The sequence below is a fragment of the Pelodiscus sinensis genome, chromosome 3, assembly GCF_052426305.1.
Source record: "Pelodiscus sinensis isolate ZL-2025 chromosome 3, ASM5242630v1, whole genome shotgun sequence".
Lineage (NCBI taxonomy): Eukaryota > Metazoa > Chordata > Testudines > Trionychidae > Pelodiscus > Pelodiscus sinensis.
This window is the reverse complement of record NC_143054.1, coordinates 120821058-120844468: the sequence shown is the minus strand read 5'-3', so window position 1 is coordinate 120844468 and position 23411 is coordinate 120821058. Positions and strand designations below refer to the sequence as shown.

General features: G+C 40.7%; 1 protein-coding gene across 3 annotated transcripts in view; it reads left to right on the top strand.

Moving 5' to 3' along the window:
• RPS6KA2 (ribosomal protein S6 kinase A2) overlaps positions 1-23411 on the top strand; it is a 330666-nt gene that overhangs the window by 121499 nt on the left and 185756 nt on the right. Inside the window, exons 1-2 of one of the 3 annotated variants that reach the window (XM_006134512.5) lie at positions 7721-7860; positions 9371-9601. The exons of 1 other annotated variant lie outside the window; for it this stretch is intronic. In XM_006134512.5, coding sequence (XP_006134574.2) covers positions 9503-9601 — 99 coding nt within the window. In that variant the 5' untranslated portion in view covers positions 7721-7860; positions 9371-9502. Of the gene's footprint in view, positions 1-7720; positions 7861-9264; positions 9602-23411 lie in introns of those variants that run through there. One more of the 3 variants, XM_089777328.1, reaches the window with a different exon arrangement.

Sequence of the window (23411 nt, the reverse complement as noted above, 5' to 3'; positions counted from 1 at the left end):
TCAACCAACCATCAGTGAGCACACTAGAAATGGCAATTCAGGGTGGGGCAGAAATGAGGCTTAAAGGGATGATTAGTGGCAAGGGGCCACCTTTCTAGTATGCGACCATTACCATACTGTCATTTAAGATCCATGATTTTCCCACCTTAAAAAACCCCCATAAACCCACCCCCCTCACAACCAGCAGCAGTCATCTTCAATATTGATTATGTGGTTTAAGTCCTACATTATATTCTGTGTGAGAATATCGCTGCACCCTCAGAGCCCCTTTGCAGTCCATAGGGTGCTGTGTAAGAACAGGGGTTTGTATTAATGCAGCAAGTTGAAGGACAGAGCACTTTGTTTTTACGAAAAAAAATATGTTCATAAGACTTTTACCCAAATCCATCAGTACGTTTTTAAAGCACAGTGTAAAGAACATGTGCCTCAGAATTGCACATTGAAGAAACATACATCAAACTGAAATGTGCCCACCACATCTGCTAATGATTCATAGGCAGTGGTAATCCAGTGAAAATGCCATCTATCATAGAGACAAGATGTGTGAGGTAATACCTTCTATTGGACCAGCTTCTTTTGGTGAAAGAGACTAGAGACTCTTTTTCAGGTCTCTGTGTTGTTCCAAAGCTTGTCTCTTTCGCCAAAAGAAGTTGGTTCTATTAAAAAATTGTACTGTACCCACCTTGTCTGTCTAATGTCCTAAGGCCAACATGGCAATAGAAACGCTGCAAATGCATATTGCATAATCACCAGAGGGAAAGTTGCCGTCTTCGTGCTGCTCAGTGGATGCTCCAGGAACACCTACCTGTTCCTGATTTTCCTTTTATGAGAGTGCAGCCTTTTTAAAAATGTGAATTCATTGATAGTCGTGCGTTTAAACGATAGCGTCCCTAGGACATGATCTCAGCTCCTGCACAGCCACCATTTCAGAAGTGAAAGTTGCCCTTTAAGATTCTCGGAGATGGGTAGACTGTTAGGGGCACACAAAGAACACACACGGTGACACAAACACAGTTATGAATTAAAAAATCTAGTCTGTATTATCAGTTATAATTGACACTCACATACACAACTACACAACCTGAGAGAGCTGCAGCAATAGCCATGCTTTATTCATACCTACATACCCAAAGATGGAGATAGAGTGTGGTGGGTTTCTCAACAGATGGTTATTGATAAAGGGATGGTTCCTGCTTGGGTCTTCCCAGAAAGCTCTGACAGTGGGGTCTTCCTACATTACTGCAGTCAGAATCACTTTTATCATCTTTTTTCTGAACTCACCTAACCCTAATGTAGCGTGCCAACCCTCCTTTTCCTTAACTGATCTTCCATGCCCCACTTTTCATAGGTTGTTCTCTTATTTTCCCTTCTCCTTATTAGTATCGTAGTAATATTAATACACATGTTCCCATGGTAACCTGCATTCAGAAGAGAACTCTCCATGTTTTAATCAGGTACCTTGCAGTCTAGATGGGTATATTACAGTCTGTTTTACCATAACATCACCTATTGGCACATCTTTTGCAGTAATTATGTGGTTTTCCTGGCATAGGATTATTCCAAGGTCACCCACATGTGTCAAGCTTCTTGAAGTCTAATGAAGCTAAGCTCAAATCATACAGGCTTCACCCTATAGGCCTGACATTACATCTATGGTTTACTTATATTTCTAATACACATTCATCACTCCTACACACTCCTCATACTTATGGAATCAATGTGTAATGAATAGCTATATGGAATAACCCCAACAATAAAACAATTAAATAATACAATTAAGTAAGTGGCTGCAAGAGAGTAAATAGGAGTGTTTAATTACCTTTTTAATGTCATTTTTGTCAAATAGACTCTCATGAATGGTCATACGGGGTCAGACCAAAGGTCCATCTAGCCAGGTATACTATCTTTTGACAGTGGCTAGTGCCAGGTACCCCAAAGGGATTGAACAGAACAGACAATCAAGTGACTCGTACCCTGTTGTCCATTCTCAGCTTCCAGCAAACAGCGGCTAGGGACCCTATCCCTGCCTATTTTTGCTAATAGCCATTGATAGACCTATCCTCCATGAAATTACCTAGTTCTTTTTTTGGTTAGGGTTTAGGGCAGGGGGTCTGCAACCTTTTCATACCAAAGAACCTAACAACATCAAAATTCAGAATGAGTGGTCAACAAAGCTCTCATTTAAGAATGCCCATTTGCAGGACTGAAAATATACAACTTTAATATTATTGATAATTGACATCATGGTCAATAATAGCATGAACAAAACATTGTACTCACAAACTTAATGGGACTTCTGCTGCTGAATCTTTTGGCACAGTTCTTTGAAGTTTATCATCACTGGTCAAATCCAGCTTTATGCACATGTTGAAGCTGCCTTCTGTCAATCTTATGGCAGGGGGCTGGGGTTGTGGGGGTGCAGGAGGAGTGTATAAGGGACTCAGGGCAAGGGATTCCATTGTATGATGGGCTCAGAGCACACGGTTGGGGTGTATGGGGGGTGCAGGAGTGTTATGGCAGGGGGCTTGAAATGTGAGGGTGCAGGAGTCAGGGTTGGGGTATATGAGGGGCTCAGGGCAGGAAGTCTGTGTGTGCGGGAGGTGAAGGAGGCAGGGGGTGGGGCACTGGGGGTGGGAAGTAGAGTATGTGGAGGGCCCTGGAGCTGGATTACCTTATCTGGGCTGCACCAGTCAGCAGTGGCTGGATGAGGGGCCAGGCCAGGATTACCACAGCTGGAAAATTGTCTTTCCTCCTACCCATAACTCACCAGGAGGGGGGCCACCACCTGTAGTCAGATGAGGACCAGACTGCGGGGCCTGCCCCAGGATCGAGGCCAGGGACAGGACGCTGCAGCCAGATGGTGGCTGGGCCCCAATTGGAACCCAGTTGGCCAGGCTGCCACAGGAGCAGCCGCACCTCAGCTCTGCCACACTGAGCAAGCTGCCCTGTGAGCATCTGGGCATCCACCATGCAGCCCACACAGGCTGCAGCTCTAGGCCTGGGGAAAGGCTTAACCTGGGGCTAGGGCCACGTGGTGGGTGGCTGTCCCGTGTGCCAAGGCTAGAGTTAGGGCCACAGTGTGGCTGCTCTTGGGGCTGCACCAGGACTCCAGACCCAGGAGCAGCCACACCACAGCTGGCTCCAGCTCTGGCACACAGGGCAGTGGTCCACCATGTGGCTCTGCCAGGCTGCATGGCAGCCACTGGAGGTGAAACTAGGGCTGTAGTGCAGCTGTCCCAGCTCCATCTCTGGCACACGGGGCAGCCAAATATGGCCAAAAAAGCAATATTTGGTGCCTACTGGGCCATATTTGGCCTGGGAGCCATAGGTTGTGGACCCCTGGTTTAAGGTTTATCTTGTTTATCCAAATAGCTTCCAGGAAACTGAAATTTTCAAATGAGTGGGTGTTGGGAGAAAGAGAAGTGCTGCCGATAAAGAAATATAAAAAACCAAGGTAGTAATACTGATATTGGTCTCCCACTTTGTACTTTATTAAAGAGTAACAAATAAACCTCTTTAGTTTATTAAGCTACCAACATTATATTACAGTTGTATTCAGTGGCTCTAATATAAATTTTGTTATAAACTAAATATAATTGTTTTTATTTATTATATATTTGAGAGAGTGTGTGTGTGTGTGTGTGTGTGTGTGTGTGTGTGTGTGTGTGTGTGTGTTCAAGAAAGGTGAAAGGGGCTGGCTGGGGGTACGCCTCACTCCCCTGTTGGGGACTTCCCCAGCCCTAAACCTCTTACCTGCTCAAGCATCTTTTAGGGAGTGCAGAGGAGGCCGAAGATCCCCCTCCATTCATACGGGAACGTTGCTGGCTGTTCCCCTTCATCAGGGAGTGAACAGAAAGTGCACAGTTTGCTGCTTTACTAAATCTCAGGTTGGGGAGCACAGGGAGGCAGATAAATTTGGACTTGCCCCAGCTGGGGGACAGTCACCCCTCCCTTGGCTGTGCCTGCTGGAGCTGCAGTGGCCATGGAAAGGCATTTCTTACCTGGCTCCAAGCTGCTGTAGTGCGAGAGCGCTAGGGTAGTCCTCTGTCCCCAGGAAAGGCTGCACACTGAGCCCCTCATCCCCATCCAGAGCAATGGTTTAAATGTAGCATGTACATTTTCATTTTATTTAAAAAAAAAAAAACACCCAAAAATTGAGGACCTAAGCAATGCCAGGTAAAACTCCTAGTTCATTAATGAAGTAGAAGGCATTAAGCAGTAAAAGTGCAGACTCACTAACCAGCAGTACATGCCTAAATAAGGTATTATTAGCAGGCGATCTTGGGGATACACAATGGATTCAGATAATTAGGATTTTGGGGTACGAGAAGTTGGGATAACAAAATATACTGTGTCTTTATCACAACCCTCTTTTTCTCCTTTGTAAACTTATGTGGTCCTAATCGTAAGTGGTCTTTTATAGGGAAGCCTTTTCTTGCCTCTAATAATTTGTTGCCTGTCTCTGGAGCCTTTCTGTTTCTCATATAAACTTGAGAAAGAGAAAGCAAAATTTCATGCATTATTCACAGTAAGAGAGTGCCATCAATTTGTACACTTTATGTACTGCTTTCTATAGCAAGACTAATTCAACCCAGCATTTCATTAGCTTTTTGGACCACAATTATACCTTCTGTATATTCATTGCATAAGCTTGTTAGGGCATCCTAGAAGTTTGTTCCTCAGCCCCTGTTAAGTCAACCTGCATTCAAGAACATCAATATAGTCCTTTCAGAACTAAAGACCTGAATCTGGGATGGTAACTTAACAGTAACACTACATGTGAACCACAGAGCAATAACTTGACAGTTATCTATTGCTTTGTTCAATTGTAATTAAAGCCAGAAGGGACCATTACAGTTATAGTCTGACCTGCACAAGACAGATCCTAGAGTTTCACCCAGTAATTTCCTGTACTAAGTCTATATTTGTGAATAATGGGAGTCCTACTTCTCAAAGATTTGTGTAATATTTCTTCCAATTATTTAGCCCAATTCTACTACTGCAAATTGGTAGTTCATGCAGCAACAACCACTCAAGTATGTCCCTTTGGGTTCTGATTCATCACAGATTGCTATTTATTGATTAATGTAAATTTCTTAGGTAGGTATCTGCAGTTCCTGGATAAAGCTGCAAGAATAACTTATTTTAAACTCTGGAATAGCTAAGTGGAAATTAAAAAAAACATTTTTGGTTTGACCCAAAATGAAAATATTAAAATATTTTTCATTTTGGGTCAAACCAAAAATGATTTCAAAAGTTGGGAAAAAATATTTTTGGTTAAACAAACTACTTTTTTTCTATCTGAAATAAAACATTTCATTTTGTCTTTGAGTTTTTTAGGCTTTTTAAAATAAAATTGAAGTAAATTTCTAAAAGCAAAGTGGTTTTGAGTTGAAAAAACAAAAAAATTTATTTAAAATGTCAAAGTGAAACATTTTCATTTTAAAAGAAAAATTCTTATTTGTGGGGTTTTTTTTTTGTCAAATTAATGAATTTGACAGACATTCATGAAATGTTTCAGTTGTCCCAAATCAGCGTTTTCCGAGCCAGAGGAGGGGAGAGGGGGAAGGGAAGAGGAGCTGTTGTTCAAAATATGTTGCCCTTAACTTGGATGTGTTCTGTGTACAACTACCTGTGAAAGTCACACAGTTCTTGGTTGTAATTTTAATTATTAGTAATCCTCCATGACATTTATGTTAAGCAAGACCTAGTCTCAGTAAATTCTGAGTTGAAGTACATTTTTTTCAATACATTTTGGTTCCAATTCTAATCATGTCAAAATAAATGAGTTTTGCCACTGACTCAAAAAAGGATAATCAGTCATTTTATCTTTTTTTAAAACTCTGTTGTGACAATTATTGCTTCAGTTTAGAAATCATAAATCAGAATAAAAAACATAAATATTACTACTAAGTATAAGTTTGTCAGCTGATCCCAATCACTTTTGTTTATTCTTGTCTTAAACATAGCCATTTGGTGTATTACATTTCTATCGAGTTCTTTGGCAATAAACATTACTCTGAGGGGATTGGATTTTAATAATTTACTTCTGTGAATTTCTAAGTGCAATGAATTTTTCAGGTTGAACTGGCTGTTAGTATGCTTATCAACAGAACAATGAATGTTCCAAATTAATTTAATTTCTTTCTTGGCTTGTACCTTTTATATTAGTCATTGGGCAAACTGGATAATCTATAGCTAACTGTAAGTTATGGGACTTGCATTCTGAGATCTCATCTTATTCATTTGTTCTTTTGAAACTAAATTAAATGCAATGGCTCAGATGCATAAAATGCAAACATGATGCTTATAGAATTTTCTATTTTCTTTGCCTATGCTTTGTTTTTGAATATGTGTGATGGACAATATTTAAGAAAACTCAGCCATCCCATCTATTGTGCCATCAATTGAGCTATCATTCAAAACCACTATTTAAAAAAAATAGTTTTGTTAATGATCCCCATTCCCAATATTAGATCTAGATTTGTTATCCCTATTTATGTAATGTAATGATGTACTCCTTGAATAGTCTAGGTTCTCAACCAGAGGTACAAATACACTTGGGATACACAGAGGTCTTCCGGGGGAGTGGGGCACATCAACTCCTCTAGCTATTTGCCTAATTTTACAACAGGCTAACTAAAATTTCATACAGACAAAATGAGAAAGTAAGAAGCAATTTTTCAGTAATAATGTGCTGTGAAACATAATTTTTCTTCCAGGTTTTATAAGCAAATGGTTTCCAGGTGATGTGTAACTTGGAGTATGCAAGATAAATGAGACTCCTGAAAGGAGTACAGTAGTCTGGAATGCTTGAGAAACACTGGTCTACAAAATGTCTTCTTCCAGGCATGGGGCTGGGTGGAGACAAGATAAGAGAAGGACCTAAAAGGCATTATTAAGCTTGCAGCAGGTGTGGGATAGAAGAAACAAGATAAAAAAAAATTGGTGGAAACTCCAGGTCCACCAGGACCTTGACAGCAATGATGCAGAGTTCACATGTGCTGTAAAAGATAAAGAGAAGCCAATGAAAAGATTTGAAGGAGGAAGTGAAAGACAGAGTAACTGGTACTCCTGAGGGCATTCTGCACCAAAAAAATAAAAAAAATATAATAATACATTCTGTGCACAATATTTTAAAAAACTCCACATTTTATTTGCTAAATAAATTTGGAGGCTCCAGCATGGCATTGGGGAGCACAAACCACTGGCTGTACACCGGTGGGAAATCACTCTGCAGCTCCCCCTGCTCAGGACTTGGACTCAATGATGAGGTTTCACATGATTCTGACACAGTGCAAGGACCTGGCCTGGGCCAGAAACCGCCTGAGGCTTTGCCCCTCAGTACAAGGTGCACCAGGTGTGAGCAGGCAGACTCAGCTCAGCAGGATGTAAAGGTGGAAGGATCCACGTGTGTAGCGAAAGGGTTCTGCGTGGGGCAATCTGGGTGCAGGCAGGTCAATAGATGATCTGGGTGCAGGGAGGGTAGATCTGAATACACAAGGGATTGTTGGGGGCAGTTCTGGGTACAACTGTAATTGGACTCTGCAGAGGGTCAGTGGGCCAGGGTCTGGATGTGGGGGAGATACAGTTTGACAGAGGGCCTGGCGGGGGTAAGGTTCGGCAAGAGGGTTTGAGTATGAGAGGGTCTAGATGCCCTGGGGATTAAGCAGATGGGTGAGTAGTTTTCTGAATACTGATACCTTCTCCTTCAGCTAAAGGTGCAGGAAGCAGGGAAGGTGAAGTTTGCAGAGCTTCCTGCAACCTCTGGAGAAATCTGAAGGTGGGTCTGACCTGGTTCTGGATACTGTTCAGAGGAAAAGGAAATCCTGTCCTCCCCAGCTCAGGTGGGACTACAAGGTGAGCCCAAGACAGGATAGAGCCACCAGGTACATCTTCCCTGGTCCCACATCTGACCCCACTGTGATTTACCTCTCTTCAGACTGCCGTGGACACCCAAAACATACTTCTGGGAAAGGTTTCATGAGTGCTCATGTGGCTTCCCCCTCAGAAAGCCATTTTCTGTGGGAAACCAAAAGAAATCTACAGGAAACATGAATTCTGCACATGTGCAGTGGTGCAGAATTTCCCCAGGGCTAAATTGGCAAGGTAGATGTTTTTCACAGGAATTGGGATGAGATGCAGGGAGTTATGGATGGAGAAGGTTACAAGAGTCCAGGCAAAAAAAACACGTGCTCTGTGTAAGTTGAAACCATAAACTCCATGACCTCTTAACATTGACTATTTTTTCCTGCATTTCAGTTATGGCAAGGGCAAAAAAAATCAACCCACCAAACCTAGCAGAGTAGGCTGTGACAATCATGACACAGCCCCTGAAGGTGTCCCCAATAAACAATTAACACAAAACTTGTGTGTTTCTCTTTAAGATCAGTTGCGGTGGAGTTGTCAGTCAGCCCCTGAGTGCCTCTTCCCCAGAATGGTGGTATCACTGTTGTCACAGCTTTTTTCAATTGAGCCAAGTAGCCAAAGCTGCATGTTGCTGGCACAGAAATGCATTGGCTTTTAGAATCACACTGAGTTTCAGTAGTTTTCTAAAGGAAATCTAAAAAGTGAGGAGGGAAAGTCCTAAGTCTGCCTGCTTCCAGTATAATGAGTAACTCTGAATTACTGTACTGTGTAAGCAGCAAGGTTTCTATTCTGTATGCATATATTGGTTTTTAACCCCCTGGAGAGAAGGATTGTAGCCTCCCATCATGATATAATCATAATACTTAACATTCATATAGTGCTTTATATTTTCAAAGAGTTGTGCAAATTACTATTTAATCAGTAGTATTAGTTGGCGCTTAATATTCAGAAAAAAATGTTTGAAATCCAGACCACTTAAAATTAAAAAATCGGGTTCAGATGCTTCTATTTTAGCAATAGGCTCATGGTGCCTTACAGTCATTTCTCAGGAAAATCTCTTTACAGGGGCTTGTTTCTTCTCAAATCTGGCCCATACTGTGCATGGTAATTATAGCTCTGCTGAAATTCCAAGCTAAAAACAGAAATGCAGCACGTGCCTATTTCCCGATACAATTCTCAAGCCAAGAGATTAAAAAAGACTGACAGAGAGAATGGGAGTGCAAGCAACAGACACATCTAATATTTATTGCAAACCTGCTCTGCCTGGGAGTTGGGAGCTGTCATCTTCTGGAGCTCATTATGTATGCAGGAAAAGCTGAGTCTGATTGGATGTAGTAGGACAGAAGGCGAGGGAGGGAGGGAGTGGAAAGAGAGTTCAGCTTGCAGCACTGAAATGTAAACAGTGGAAAGAGAGAGAGAGTAAAAAGCACTTATGCTCGGAGCAGCAAGCAGCGCACGGCAAGATTTGATGGCTCTTGTAATATCCCTTCTGTGCATCTAGCTATACAGGACTTGATGAATCAGCAACCAGTACTTACGAGAACCTGTCTACTGTGGATTTAATATAAGGATGTTCTAGCCTTCTTCATCACTGCAGCTCCTATCTGCTCGGCACTGTAGTTCAAACGGGGCAATGGAAATGAATATGAAGAAGTTCACAGTGCGTAGGTTCTTTTCAGTATATCTCCGCAAGAAGTCTCGGTCGAAGAGCTCAAGTTTAAGTAGATTTGAGGTAAAAAATTTATTGTTGTTTATATGTGGTAAATACTCTTTTATGTGCTTGTTATAAAGGTGGAGGATGGCTGCACTTGCTGATGTAATCAGCAGTTAAAGGTAACCTTCCTCTATAAGTGGTGGGGTTTGCGATGGTATTACCTCAGTATCACTTACCAGCTTTTTTTTTTTTTTTTTGGTAATACACTGTATATTGCAAAATCTATGTGACATGTTGTTGAGGCATATTTTGCCAGCATAGTCCATGAGAATGAAACCTGAATCAGGACATTGATAAACTTGTTTGAAATAATTATAATCACCTAAATTAGCACAAACAGCACCAAAATCCACTGTAGCTGTCTACTTTACACTTCCTGCCCGCAACATCAACCCAGTCTCTTGCAATTCTTGATTGTCAATTATTTTTTCATGTTTTCTGAAAGTGACTCACTCCTTTTATCCAGGATAGTAATTGCCCTTGATTTGTCTGCCTATAGGTTCCCATTCTTGTCATGTATTGGCTTTCATCTTCTCCTCAGCCCATCCATCCTGGCATTTTTTCAGTTACTGATAAGATAAGTTTTGCTATGTCAAAACAATCTATATAAATGCCTAAGCACTACCATCAAATGAAGTGCATTGTCAGTCATAAGGAAGTACAGTATTAATGTATTAGAATGTTTGGATGGGGCAGGATCTGGACATCTATGACATTGGTTTTTTTGACCCTGTATATGGAGTTGGGAACAGTCTGCATGAAGTGAGAGCAACTGAATAAATATCATTTTATTATTTTTGTTCTCTTTGTCACTGCAGATGATCTGCTGCCTCCTCATTAAAATAAAGGGGGGCTGATTCCCCCTTATTTGCATTTGCTTTTTACACTAGTATAACTCCGTTGACTTCTATGAAGTTACTCTTAATTTGCAACACTGTCCCAAGAGAAGAATCTGGTTCATCCTATTCAAATACATTTGAAAACAAATTATTTCATATCATATCTAAGATATCAGAAAACTATTTGATGATAGCATCCTTAATATGTCATTGCTTAAGTACGAGGTAATAAAAATTGAGTTTAATTAGTAAAGAAAAAAAGAGGGAGAGAAAAAGGAAATATATCCTCTGAAAAAATTACATAGCTTTCCTAATTCTATTGCACTCATCAGATAGGAATATATCACAATAAAGAAAACCTCCACAAATTATTGTTTTCACCAATTGACAACCACCCACATTTATCCAGCCCTTATTGGTAGGGAAAAGAAATTCCTTCTCCCACAGCTGCGTGCCCAAGTCATGGAATTAACGTGCTATATCTCGAAACATGTCATGAAAGTAATCAAATCCGTGTTCCACCAGAGCAGATGTGAAGCCAGGTGCAGAGATGTGGATCTTCCACAAAGGAGTTCATCAATGCCAAGATAGAGCATAGCAGGAGACGTGAATTCTGAGATATCAGAGTCCCACCAGACCATTCCTCTTAACTATTCCTATGACAGAGCTGTTGGTCTAGTACACTGAGCAGCACTTTCCACCATGTCAGTAATATATTTCGCTAGATAGTCTGAATAGCACAACTCCTCTACATTTACAATAATTCAAATTTCAGTTTTAAATAATCTCTTAAAAAATTCTTTTAGCCGTAGTTGTGGACAATCCTTGCCTTTTTAACATACAATTAGATTTTCTTTTAAATGTCCGTAGGACATTTTCTCAAAACTTGTTTTCTTGTACCAGGATATACTGGCTTTAAGGATTGTACCAGGATTTTACTGGTTTGTTCAAGAAGCAACCCAATAGATCTGTTGCAACCCATTTAAGTTATGAGTATCACATCCACTCTCCCATCCCCTACTTTATTTGCTTGCCAGCAATAACCCATATTATGCAGCGTCACTCAATATTATAATGCAAAAGGGAACAGGTTTTTGAACTACAGGCAGTCCCCGGGTTACATGGATCCGACTTACATCAGATCCCTACTTACAAACAGGGTGAGGCAACCCCGCACTAGCTGCTTCCCCCCAGCAAACCAGGGAGACGCGAAGCTAGCACGCCCCCCAGTAGACCAGGGAGACGCGGAGAGGCTTTTCTCAGCAGACACTTCAGCTTGAGAATAAAGGACTGAGGGAAGTGAGGTGTGGGAGAATAAAACTGAGCTCTGGAGAAATGTTTGGCTAGCGTTTCCCCTACAATATGTACCAGTTCCGACTTACATACAAATTCAACTTAAGAACAAACCTACAGTCCCTATCTTGTACGTAACCCGGGGATTGCCTGCAGTAAGAAAAAAAATCTGTTGTGCTATTTATGTGTGAAAATCATCAAAGAAGTTCAGACTTAGTGGAAAAACCAAACACACACACCAAAGCTCCTCTGTGGATCCCATCCCTTAGCACTTCATAATTGCAAGCTAATGAGCATTCATTGGCACAATATGAAGAGCAAACCAAGCTGGTAGTTTGATCATTAGAAATAGGAATATTCTCCTTCCAAACATTTATACTTAAAAAGAGACAAAATATTAAGTCAGTATATAGAAATTAGAATGAACAAAAATTAAAATAAAGGCAAGGAATTTGGAGAAAATACATACAGCAATGTTTTGCTTAGTGGTTGACTGCTAGTGCACCTTGCAAAAATCCTGCGTTGGTAGATCTGATTTGAAATTCAGAGGAGAATTGTTGCCTGTCTCCCTTTTTTAAAAAAAGACAGATAATCCTTACTTCAAGTAATTTATATCTTTAAACTATCACAGTTATAATAATGTCTAAGATACATATCACTGGTTAAGGTTTTGCTGCTTATTTTATCTTCCCCTCTATTCTTGTGCTGCTACTGCTTGGTTTAACTCTAGCTGTACAAGATTCATAGCACTGTAAATCAGAGTTATAGATGCAGAAGATGACTTTGCAAGTTGCAGACCAAAACTTGACCTTCGCTTAATCGCTGCAGTATACCAATATCACTTCTTTTATTTGGGACATCCAAATCCATTTCTCATTTACACTGTTAGGTTTTACACTCAGTCGTGACTTCATCAGTGGAGGCCAATGCTGTGGTAAATAAGGAACATGCTTAGTTTTTTTCCCCTCCCTTATCTGAAATGTACCCTTTATATTATTCTGGAAAAACTCAGCTTACATTTATAATTATTTTGCTACATACAGGTTGGACCTCCCTGGTCCAGCATCCTTGGGACCTGATTGGTCCTGAATGAAGGAGTTTACTGGACCAAGGAAGGTCAATTCAGGCCCTCTGTTGCCGGCCTCCTGGCTCTCCCAGGAGGCCACCAGGCTCCCCTCCCAGCCCTGGCCAGCCCTGGCCATTGGGTGGACCTCCCTATCCCGAGCTTTGCCATGCCCCCTGACCCAACTGCACTTCCCAGCCCTGGCTGCTGGTGTCTTACTGGGTGTCAATGAGCATAAACATAAAACCTCCAGGAAAAAGTGCACACAGAATGGATCTGCTAAAGACTTTGAGCTCCACTGGACTGTGTCTTGTCATAGAAATGAAGATTCCTTGATATATAAATAAATGTCAATAATGACCATCTAATAGAACAATCTAGTAAAGACCCAACAAGCCAAGAATTCAATTGGGATATTTATTCCAATGACACAGAAGCCTCTCCCACCCTTAAATGTTTCCAGGAGAATAAGAATGTAAAACATTACCAAGTAAGAACAAATGGTGATATTCTCCATTGTTTTTGTTTTGGGTCACTTTTAACTTTGTTTATTCGTGCTATATATGGCCCATATTCTAGCCCTGTCTAAATTCTTTTTATAAAGTCAACCAGGGCTCCAACATGAGTCATTTCAACTCATAGAGAGAGTGGCTAGCTGACAGTTCTGTAGAGCTGTCGTCTTGGGAAAGATACTGAACATCAGCAAAAAGAGTCTCTTTCCTCTGTGGAAATCTAATGAAATGCTGCAGAGTTTGAGCCAGGGGGATTAGGATCTAGGGCTCTTCATCTCTGCCATAAAACATATTCCATTGGGGATCAAAGTCTTTAGCAAATCTGTGCTGTGTGCACTTGGGTGACATGGGAACCAATGGAAATAATCTCTCCAACCTCTGAGAAGCTCTACTGATGCTAACCACAATGTGCACATAGAGTCCAGAGTCCCTACCAAAACTGGGCCCGATGACTTGGAAGGCTGATTGTGTCACTCTAGGTACAAGTAATGTGACTCTAAAGGGTGACTCAATGCATCCCTCCCACAAAGTCCTTCCCCGTTAGAGGGCCAGGATTTGACATAATGGCTGTGTCTAGACTGGCAAGTTTTTCCGCAAAAGCAACTGCTTTTGCAGAAAAACTTGCCAGCTGTCTACACTGGCCGCTTGAATTTCCGCAAGAACACTGACTTCCTACTGTCTGAAATCAGTGCTTCTTGCGGAAATACTATGCTGCTCCCGTTCGGGCAAAAGTCCTTTTGCGCAAAGCTTTTGTGCAAAAGGGCCAGTGTAGACAGCTCAGATTTGTTTTGCGCAAAAAAGCCCCAATTGCGAAAATGGCGATTGGGGCTTTTTTTGCACAAAAACACATCTAGATTGGCACGGACGCTTTTCCGCAAAAAGTGCTTTTGCGGAAAAGCGTCCGTGCCAATCTAGACCCTCTTTTCCGCAAATGCTTTTAATGGAAAACTTTTCCGTTAAAAGCATTTGCGGAAAATCATGCCAGTCTAGACGTAGCCAATATGAAAGGGGAGGAGGGAGTACAACTTAATCAGCCACCATTGTAGCCCCATGTCTTCAACCCCAACTGTTTTCCTTTGTCAAAGAAAGAAATGTTTAGTAGAACTGGTTATTGGAATGTTATCAAATATAACCAAGCCCTTCTGTGCTCCTCTCCCATTCTTATGCACTTTGCAAATCCAGATCAGCACATCTTTGTGTCTTAATATGTAGTCCTTGGCACTATTGGATGACTTCACATGAGGTATTACTTGTAATGTAACATTTTTGTAGCTGTAAAGATGATACGATTATTGGGGGCATATAAATATCCAGATATAATTTCACATCTCTCTAATAAACAGTGACACAAGGAGTCCGTAAGAAATAAAATTCCTTGATAAGATCATGCAGCCTGGAACAGAATTATTTAAAATAGCAAAGCAACAGATTACAGGTCTGAAAATGTTCCTGGATTAAGTCTTTCAATTATGTTCAGGGTCTCCATCTTCACTTATATTATTTTTGTATCCACTTGTTTTCAACATCCTCCTCCTTCACTGTAATATTGTTCTCATGGTAATTATAATACTTTTGTTCGGGAATTCTCAAATTTACCAATGGGGGTTGAGACCCCACCTCCAATTGACTTTTGGTAGGAGTTGGGTGCTTAACTGTTTTTTTTTTGTGGGTGGGAGGAGGTTAGAGAGAATGTGGGTGAGGTAACATCTTGTATTAGACCAACTTCTGTTGGTGAAAGAGATGAGCATTCAGACTTACTCAAAGTTCTTCTTCAGGTCTGGGAAAGATACTCAAAGAAGTGTCACAGATAAATATAAAGTGGAACAAAACTGTTTAGCATAAGGAGTTAATGTTGTAGGAGACAAGTCAAGATGAAGTAGATGGTTAATATCTCTTTGGTCACAGGAGAAAAAGCTTTTAACAATATCTCTCTCTGTATTTGGTGTACAATTTATTCAAAAAAATCCATTTCCCATCCTTGAGCTCACTTCTCGGGTACATTGTGCTTACTTTTTATGTCATCCCTGTTGGGCATCTTGTGCATGAGTGGAATGTGTTTTATGAATCTGCAATGAATGGTTGTATGTTCACTGAATGGAATTTTATGTTAGACATTCAGAGTTCTGTAGAATGAAACAGGGATGAGCCAATAGAAATTAAAAAGGATATTATAGAAATTACTCTAAAACTATTAAAATTAAAACATTAAACTAGTATATAGACTATAACTAAAGCCCCTTACATTTTAAACAATATAAAAATGGTGTGTATGATGGGGTGATTTATCTCTGTTAATTACAAAAATTGAAAAATTGGGGCAAATATGGACGAAAAAAATTGACAGCCTTGTTTCCTGGGTAAATATTGGGGTTAACTTTTGTGGAATGAGAATACAGGAGAAAAAACCATAAAATAGAGAAAAGTAAAAAGTATTAAAAGTAAAAGCAGTTTTATGCTGTTTTATTTTATGAATTGTTTATAATAGGTATACAAAGACATGAACATGTGCATCTTTAACTACATTGCCTTACTTTAATAGAGAGCCTCATGTTTACACTTAGATACATTTATGTTAATAATAAATTAGTTTAAGTATTCTGTTGGGAAGGTTATCATTCTATACTAAATTCTATTGGACTTTTCCCATAAAATACATCACAGTGCTTTTTCTCTTCAATTTACATTATATTTTTCATGACTCTGAACCAGCAGTTTTCAATTTCATTTGCAAACCTCCTAAAATGTTGAATGAAGGTGCAGATCTCTTTGGAAATGGCAAACATAGTCTTCAGATCCCTGAGGTCTGTGGATCACGGGTTGAAAACCACTGCTCTAAATAAATTGGTCATAAATAAATAATTCATGGTAAGAAAAAATCAATAGATTCAACACTGAGAAAACCAGCCACTATCCCATTACACTGTAGTCTGCCTATGATGTCAAAAGAAACACATTAACCTTGATAAAAAATGGCTGCTTGCTTCTGGGCATCATCCATCAGGCTAGAAGTAGAAACTGCTGCTACAAATCAGCTGGTTTATTATATATAATGTCTAAAACATCAGTAAAAAGCTACAATAAGCTCTTTGAAATGTTTTGTCTTGTGCATTGGAATAATTTATTTTCAAGTCAAAATGTTTATGCAGATAAATAAGCGGATATGTTTCTTTCTCCTCTTAGGAAGTTCAGTTCCACACTTTTTATAGGAGCCTAATTTTCATCCCAAGTTTCAGGTACACTATTTTAAAAAAAAATATTAAGCCAATGAACTTGTTCATTTCTTACAGTAACTTCCTAGGTGACATTGTGTTCACACACCAAAAATCCATATCAGACACATTTGCTCTCCGGAGACCTAATACTCAGACTTTGGCACCTCAAGAAGCAGATGGAAAAATACGGGCAATCTGACCTGCCTGTTGTATTAAAAACCTTAACCTTCCAAGGTCAAGTCCTTCGCCAGTTCAAAACTTGTTTACTTAGCTTTACTGAATGAAAATGAGTATAAACACTCTTCAGATACAGCATTCCTGTTTCATAAACTCATCAGGGTGCCTACCACTTGCATTTTTATTGACCTCCCTCTTCCCCTGGCACCTGCATGGAAGATTTTGTCACTTTACAGGAACTGATGAAACACTCATTATCTAAGCCAGAGTTAAACTATGGAGGGATGGGGGGGGGGGGGGGGGGAGGAAGAGGGAGGAGGAGGGAAAGGCAGTTTTCTGGTCTTAAAATTCTAGTTGCAGAAGTAATACTTACAAAACAGCTGTGATACCATAAAATCTGCAAAATGCAACTTCTAGCTGAGAAGTACATAGTCCACAGTGTCCACAGCTGTGGCAAGGGGCAGGCTCACTTTCTTCACATGGCAGGTTGTAGCTTGCACTTGGTAAAGGCACCAGCTCTAGTCTCAGTGGTGGTAAAATACAGGTCCCACAATTCTAAGGACAGAAGAAGAAACCTAACACTGAAATGATCTAAGCAAATTAGTTTTCAGGCTGTCAAATGGCAGACCCAATGGAAGTCAGGGAGTAGTGAGCGATGATAAATTGCTAATGTACTCTTTTAGTAAATAGAAAATTTCGGGGGTGGGCGGATATTGCTGTATTTAAAAGTTTCCAATTGTAAGTTGTGTGAACCTTTATAACAAAACCCCACACCAGGTAAAACTTACTTGATTTCAGATCTCATTACAAATGCAAAATGAAGTACAGTTTGCATTGGTGGGGGTGTTTGTTTCTTTCTGGCTTCTTTCTTTCTTCAGAGGGCATAGCATTGGACCCTCTGAGTTTCACTATGGGGTTCTAATTTAATACAACCCAGAAATAAAAGACTTAAATACCATGAAAGTTGATAGTTTGGGGCTGAGTTTTACAGTTACCATCCAAAATTGTAAATCAACACAAGTAGGCTCAAAAGTTGATGTAAAATTGCTGAGGATTTGTTCAGACAACCTGGATGGCCAATTTGTGCAGAACTCCAAGTGAAACACTGAAAACAGCTGGTACAGGAAACAAAATTATTAAGTTTTGCCTAGCTTTAGTGACTCTTAAATGCTATTTTCTGTAGTACTTTAGACGCCAAAGGAACTGGGCTTTATACCTCCACTACATACAGTCCCTTCAAGATGGAGGGGATGGGGTGGGAAGCAAGCCACAAGGACTTTGAATTGTGGGATGATGAGAAAACAGTCATCAGAGTGGGGTGAATTGGGTATGGAAAGCTTTTTGTTTGGGTTAGGATTTTAGGTGAGTAGCATCATAGGCAGGATGATGGAAGGGGAAAAACTAGAGGTATGGGCCTTCACTACATATTGAATCTGCTTTGGACAATCTGAATAGAGTTCTGTTCCTCAGCTGACATTTCAATCAACTCTTTATGAAACGTTCTGTGATACTGATGACTCAAACTTCCTCCCAGCCAGTTTCCTGGTCTGATCAGTGTATAGTATACAGGTGGAGGCAGCACGCTAAAAGCAACAGCATACTATTCCTAATATCGGAGTCGACAAAGTAACCAGAGTTTAGTCAGATGAATGTCGTGGAAAAATCAAAACGTGGTCTCTTATGAGTGAAAACATTCTGTGTCAGCAGCAGGAAAATACCATCCTGTGGGCTGGATCCAGTTCGCCACTGTATTTACCTTCGCCTCTGCAGGAACGGGTGATGTAGCTCCCGCTGGCCTTAGATTGTTATTCATGACCAATGGGAGCTGCAGGAAGCAGAGCTAATCCTGGCAAGCAGCTCTGTCTTATCACCCACCCCTGTTCTGAGTGATGCGTTAGTTCTTTGAGGAAAAAGTTCCCAAGGGCCTGATTTCAAAGATGCTGAGCAGCCTCAGCTCATTCTGACTTCCAGGGGATTTGTGGGTACTCCGAACTTCTGAATCAGGCCACGAAAGTCTCCCAATTATTGTTCAGTGAATTCAAATCTTAGTGCTTTTTTATGGGGGAGGGGAGGGATGGGAGCAAGACAAGATAAATTAATTGGCCCATTGTTGCAGATAGCCACTAGGAAATGGGGCATCACTTTGCCTCCCAAAAGCAATGATGCTGAATCCCAGGCAGTGACAGCCCATTGATCATCAAGAAGATAAATGACTGATAGAGAGCTGCATTCCTGTTGCCAACTCAGTCCTGTGAATGTCACACTATAGAAGAATTACAAAAAGCAAGAGGAAAAGGGCAAATTTCCTCTCTTGAATAGGGAGCATATAATAAGTTTTAGCTTCATAGATGTCCAAGACTGTTTGTGTCAAGAATGGCAGGAAAGGCTGGATGAGTGGAAGTGAGAGGAACAGAGAAAAAATAGATTATAAAAAGAGAGAAGTGGGCAAAAGATTTACCTTTTCCTCAGAAATCAGATTAGTCAGAACAGTCTATTTTAAAACCTTCACAAATTCTGTACTTTAAAAAACAAAAATTATGTTTTTAATCTGTTCATTTTAAATGTATTATCAAAAGGTAGACATCTTAATCCACATCTTTGCACTTCCTGATGGGGAAAATGATTAGGGTTTTGGAACAGGTCCCATATGAGGAGAGGCTAAAGCAACTGGGACTTTTCAGTTTGGAAAAGAGGAGACTAAGGGGGAATATGACAGAGGTACATAAAATTATGAGTGGTGTGGAGAGAGTGAATAAAAAAAAGTTATTCATTAGTTCCCATGATATAAGGACTAGAGGACACCAAATGAAATTAATGGGTAACTGGTTTAAAACCAATAAGCGAAAGTTCTTCACACGGTGCATAGTCAACCTGTGGAACTCCTTGCCAGAGGAGGCTGTGAAGGCTAGAACTATAACAGAGTTTAAAAAGAAGCTAGATAAATTCATGGAGGTTAGGTCCATAAAAGGCTATTAGCCAGGGGGTAGGAATGGTGTCCCTGGCCTCTGTTTGTCAGAGGCTGGAGATAGATGGCACGAAACAAATCACTTGATCATTGTCTTCGGTCCACCCCCTCTGGGGCATTTGGTGCTGGCCACTGTCGGCAGACAGGCTACTGGGCTAGATGGACTTTTGGTCTGACCCAGTACGGCCATTCTCATGTAAAACCTGTATGAAAAGAGAGAAATACAGGAATTTTTCCTTCCAAAGGAATAGCCTATCACCAGTCTCTGTTTCCCATGAGTTTTTAAAAATATTTATGCCAACAATTATTACTTGAATGAATTTCAAGATTCAGGTTTGCCATCTCCGTCATAGAATCAGTGATAAATGGAACTCACATCTGTAGAATGGCTCTCTCTCTAGGCAGAGGAAAGGGAGAACAGAGGATGAAATGTGAGTCCTAGACATGATTATCTCCCTTTTCCTCCCCCCCCCCCCCCCCCCCCCGCATCTAATCAAAATGGTTACACGTACCCTGTGGTTTTTGAAAGAAGGAATTCTGATATTTCTGGCTAAGTGACGTGCAAAGTCTAAGCTGATACACAGCAGTGTGCAATATTTTTAAAATTTCAACCCTGGCTAATATTTCTATCAGGAAATCTGAGGAGTTAAAGTAACTTTAGATTGGTATATTGTGTTTCAGAAATGATGGATCCCCAGAACATTAGACTGTGATCCATACAGAAATTCCTGATTGGGAAAGGTAAATTCACTTGCTAGATTTTCAGGTATCTCTGGCATTAGAAATGCTGCCTGAAATAAATTGTCCCACCAACTTATACAGCTCAAATCATGGTTGCTGCAGCACAAATGGGCTGAGAGAAATCAAGGCCAGAGAGTATTTCTCCATAGTGCACTGAAAGAAGCTCTAGCTATCTGCAGCAATAGCAGCCCCAGGGAAAGGGAAATGTCTGTCTGCACTGATGGGAGAAGGGAGAGAGGGAAGGACGTAGGGTTTACACCTATTGTACAGGTGTAACAAGTCCCACTATTTGGTGCTCTTCTTCCCAGCACCTCTGTAGATAATATCTGAGTGAAGTGTCATTTAGGTTTTTTACAGATATCTAGAGAATGTTGCGAACATCCTGAGTGCGGTGTGAGGAAAGATGTCAATGTTTTGTAGGATTATTTTAATTCTGCTGCAGTTGTGCAAATGCGAAGAGAAAAATGTTCTCTACAATAACTTTTTGGATGATCCAGTTTTCCATAGGAGTCTGCTTCTGTCGCTGCTCAGTGTGCAGAATTGCCACTGACTTCACAGAACCAGGGCTTGTTTTTTTTAAAAAAAATCTAAAATCCCCACAGACACTATTGCCTTTTTCTCAATTTTTAATCACAGGAAATGATGGTTCCTTCCCACCTTTGGCAACCGTTAGTGTAACAGGCACATATCTATCTGCAAGAGGTGCATTCCTAAAACTAGAGTTATGCAAAACGTTTGCAAGTGAATTTGGAAACTTCCAAGTTTGAGGAGGTTTTTGTATTTCAGTTGCATGGAAATTAGTCATCTTGTGAAAAATCTGTTTTTTAAAAACATATAATGGGATTTTGAGTGAAAATAAGTAATTCCTATTTCCAGGAAATTCTTCAACTCTTTTCAGCATGTGAAACTTTTTTAATATAGACAGAATTTTATATCTGGACACACAACTATGAAAAGTTCAGGTGTAGTGTTATGAAATACCCTTAACTAAGTCATGAGAATTTTTTTCAGTTACAAACTTACCAATGTTTCTGGGACACAGCAGTAACTGTAGAAGCTATTAAATCCTCAGAAGCATGCAAGAGATTTACATTGTCAATTGTAAAAGTGTTGTTCATTTGCTATCTCAGACATCTTCAGATCAAAGACTGTCTTGTACACATACCATGGGAAAGGAGGCATGTCCAATTGAGGGTCTTTGGGAAGCTGTATGCTACAGAATCACAAAAAAGCCCTCTCAACATCTTCACATTGTAACTGAGGTTAGGAGAACAAAGTTGATCAGTTGCAGGGTGTGTGGATATTTGGCTGCTGAACCACAATAAAGTAGTTCTTACCTATCAAGGAAGTTAGACATAGAAGCAAATATTTTGAAGGTGTTTATATCTCCTAACAGTATCTGCTAATTTGTATATGAATTACCTGCAGCATTTGGGCTCCTGGCAAATTTCCAGATCAGCTGTCTGCATCACAAATTATGGAAATTTCTGTTGTATGATTCCTGCCTCTTTTTGTTAAGAACCCTTAGAAATTCCAATCTAAGTACTGATTTCTGTGATTGTCTGGTTTGACAAAGGCCAGGGCATTGTAGGGATCCATTGGTCTCTTTCTCATACGTGCTACCACCTTCAAAAGAACTCAGATCTTGAATACATTTAGTTATAATGGATCATTTCAAGCCACCAGTATTAGAATGAGTTCTAAATTCTCCCAAGTTCTCCCCATCATTTAATACTTAGTAAAGTAATTGTATCTTCAAAAAAATCAGGACGCCTGGGGCAGAGCAGCTGGGGTGCTGCCGGGTTGGTCCAGTAGCGCCCAGAGTGGCGCTGCGGGACCAACCGGCAGCGCCCCAGCTGCTCTGCCCCAGGGTCCACAACAAAAGCCTGGTCTGCTGGGGGGGAGGGCACACTAGCTGCGCCCCCCCCCAGCAGACCAGGGACAGGGGGAGCAAAGCCGCAGCGGCGGGGTGCCGCGCCTCTGAGGCTTTGCTCTGGTGCGGGACCCGCCGTGGCTGCGGCTTTGCTCCCGGTGCCCCTGGTCTGCTGGAGACGGTCCTCAGCAGACCAGGGGCACCGGGAGCAGCTTTTCTCGCCCCAGAGGTCGAGGTGGCAGACCGCTGCCTGCGAGCTCCTGGGCGAGAAAGCCCCGTTCGTAAGTGCGGATCCGACATAAGTCAGATCCGCGTAAGTCGGGGACTGCCTGTATTAGCATTTCCCCCCTCTTTCTTACACCTTTCCTCAAAGTGCTCTAGACAATTCATTTAATACAATGAGAAGGGGAGGTGTTTCATGTGGGCACGGTGTCACTAACATTATGTACTAAGCAATATTTCATATGCTGTCTTGTCAGGCAATCTGTTCTATTACTCACAAGAAAGAATGATAGGCAAAAATATGTGGTGTTTTTACTAGTTTGTGAACAGGATTTAGGTTTTACTGTTCATAAGGAATGTGCTGCAACTACAATTGTGTTTTGTTGTGGAGATTTAATTGTGGAGTAGGACCCCATTGTTCTAAGCATTGTAGAAATGCAAGAAAAACCTGTCCTTTCACCCAAAGAATTTACAATTTAAGCAAATTATGTCTTGTGTCATCTCACATCACAGATTGGAAGCCATCTAGATTTTACTTCTGTTGGATGCCAAGCAGCAGATTAGCAGCCCATATTTTTGCCATTGCCTTTCCTTTTCATCTGAGAAACACTACAGAAATACTACAATGCAACAATAATTTAAATAGGGTAAAATATTAATCAAAAAGTCACTTGATTCGTAGTATATTGAGCTAATAGTGATTGTTTTCACTTTCAGCATTCTCCACCCATTGTTCTGAAAGTGGGTAATTCTAAAATCTTCCCCTTCCTTTTACAATGGAAAGAGGTACTGCCAGGGTCCCCTAAGGTTCTGTACTGGGACAGGTGCTGTTCAGCCTATTCAGAAATTATGTAGAAAAGGAAGTAAATACTGAAGTTAAAAAGTTTGCAGATGATAGTAAATTACTCAAGATAGTTAAGCCCGAAGCTGA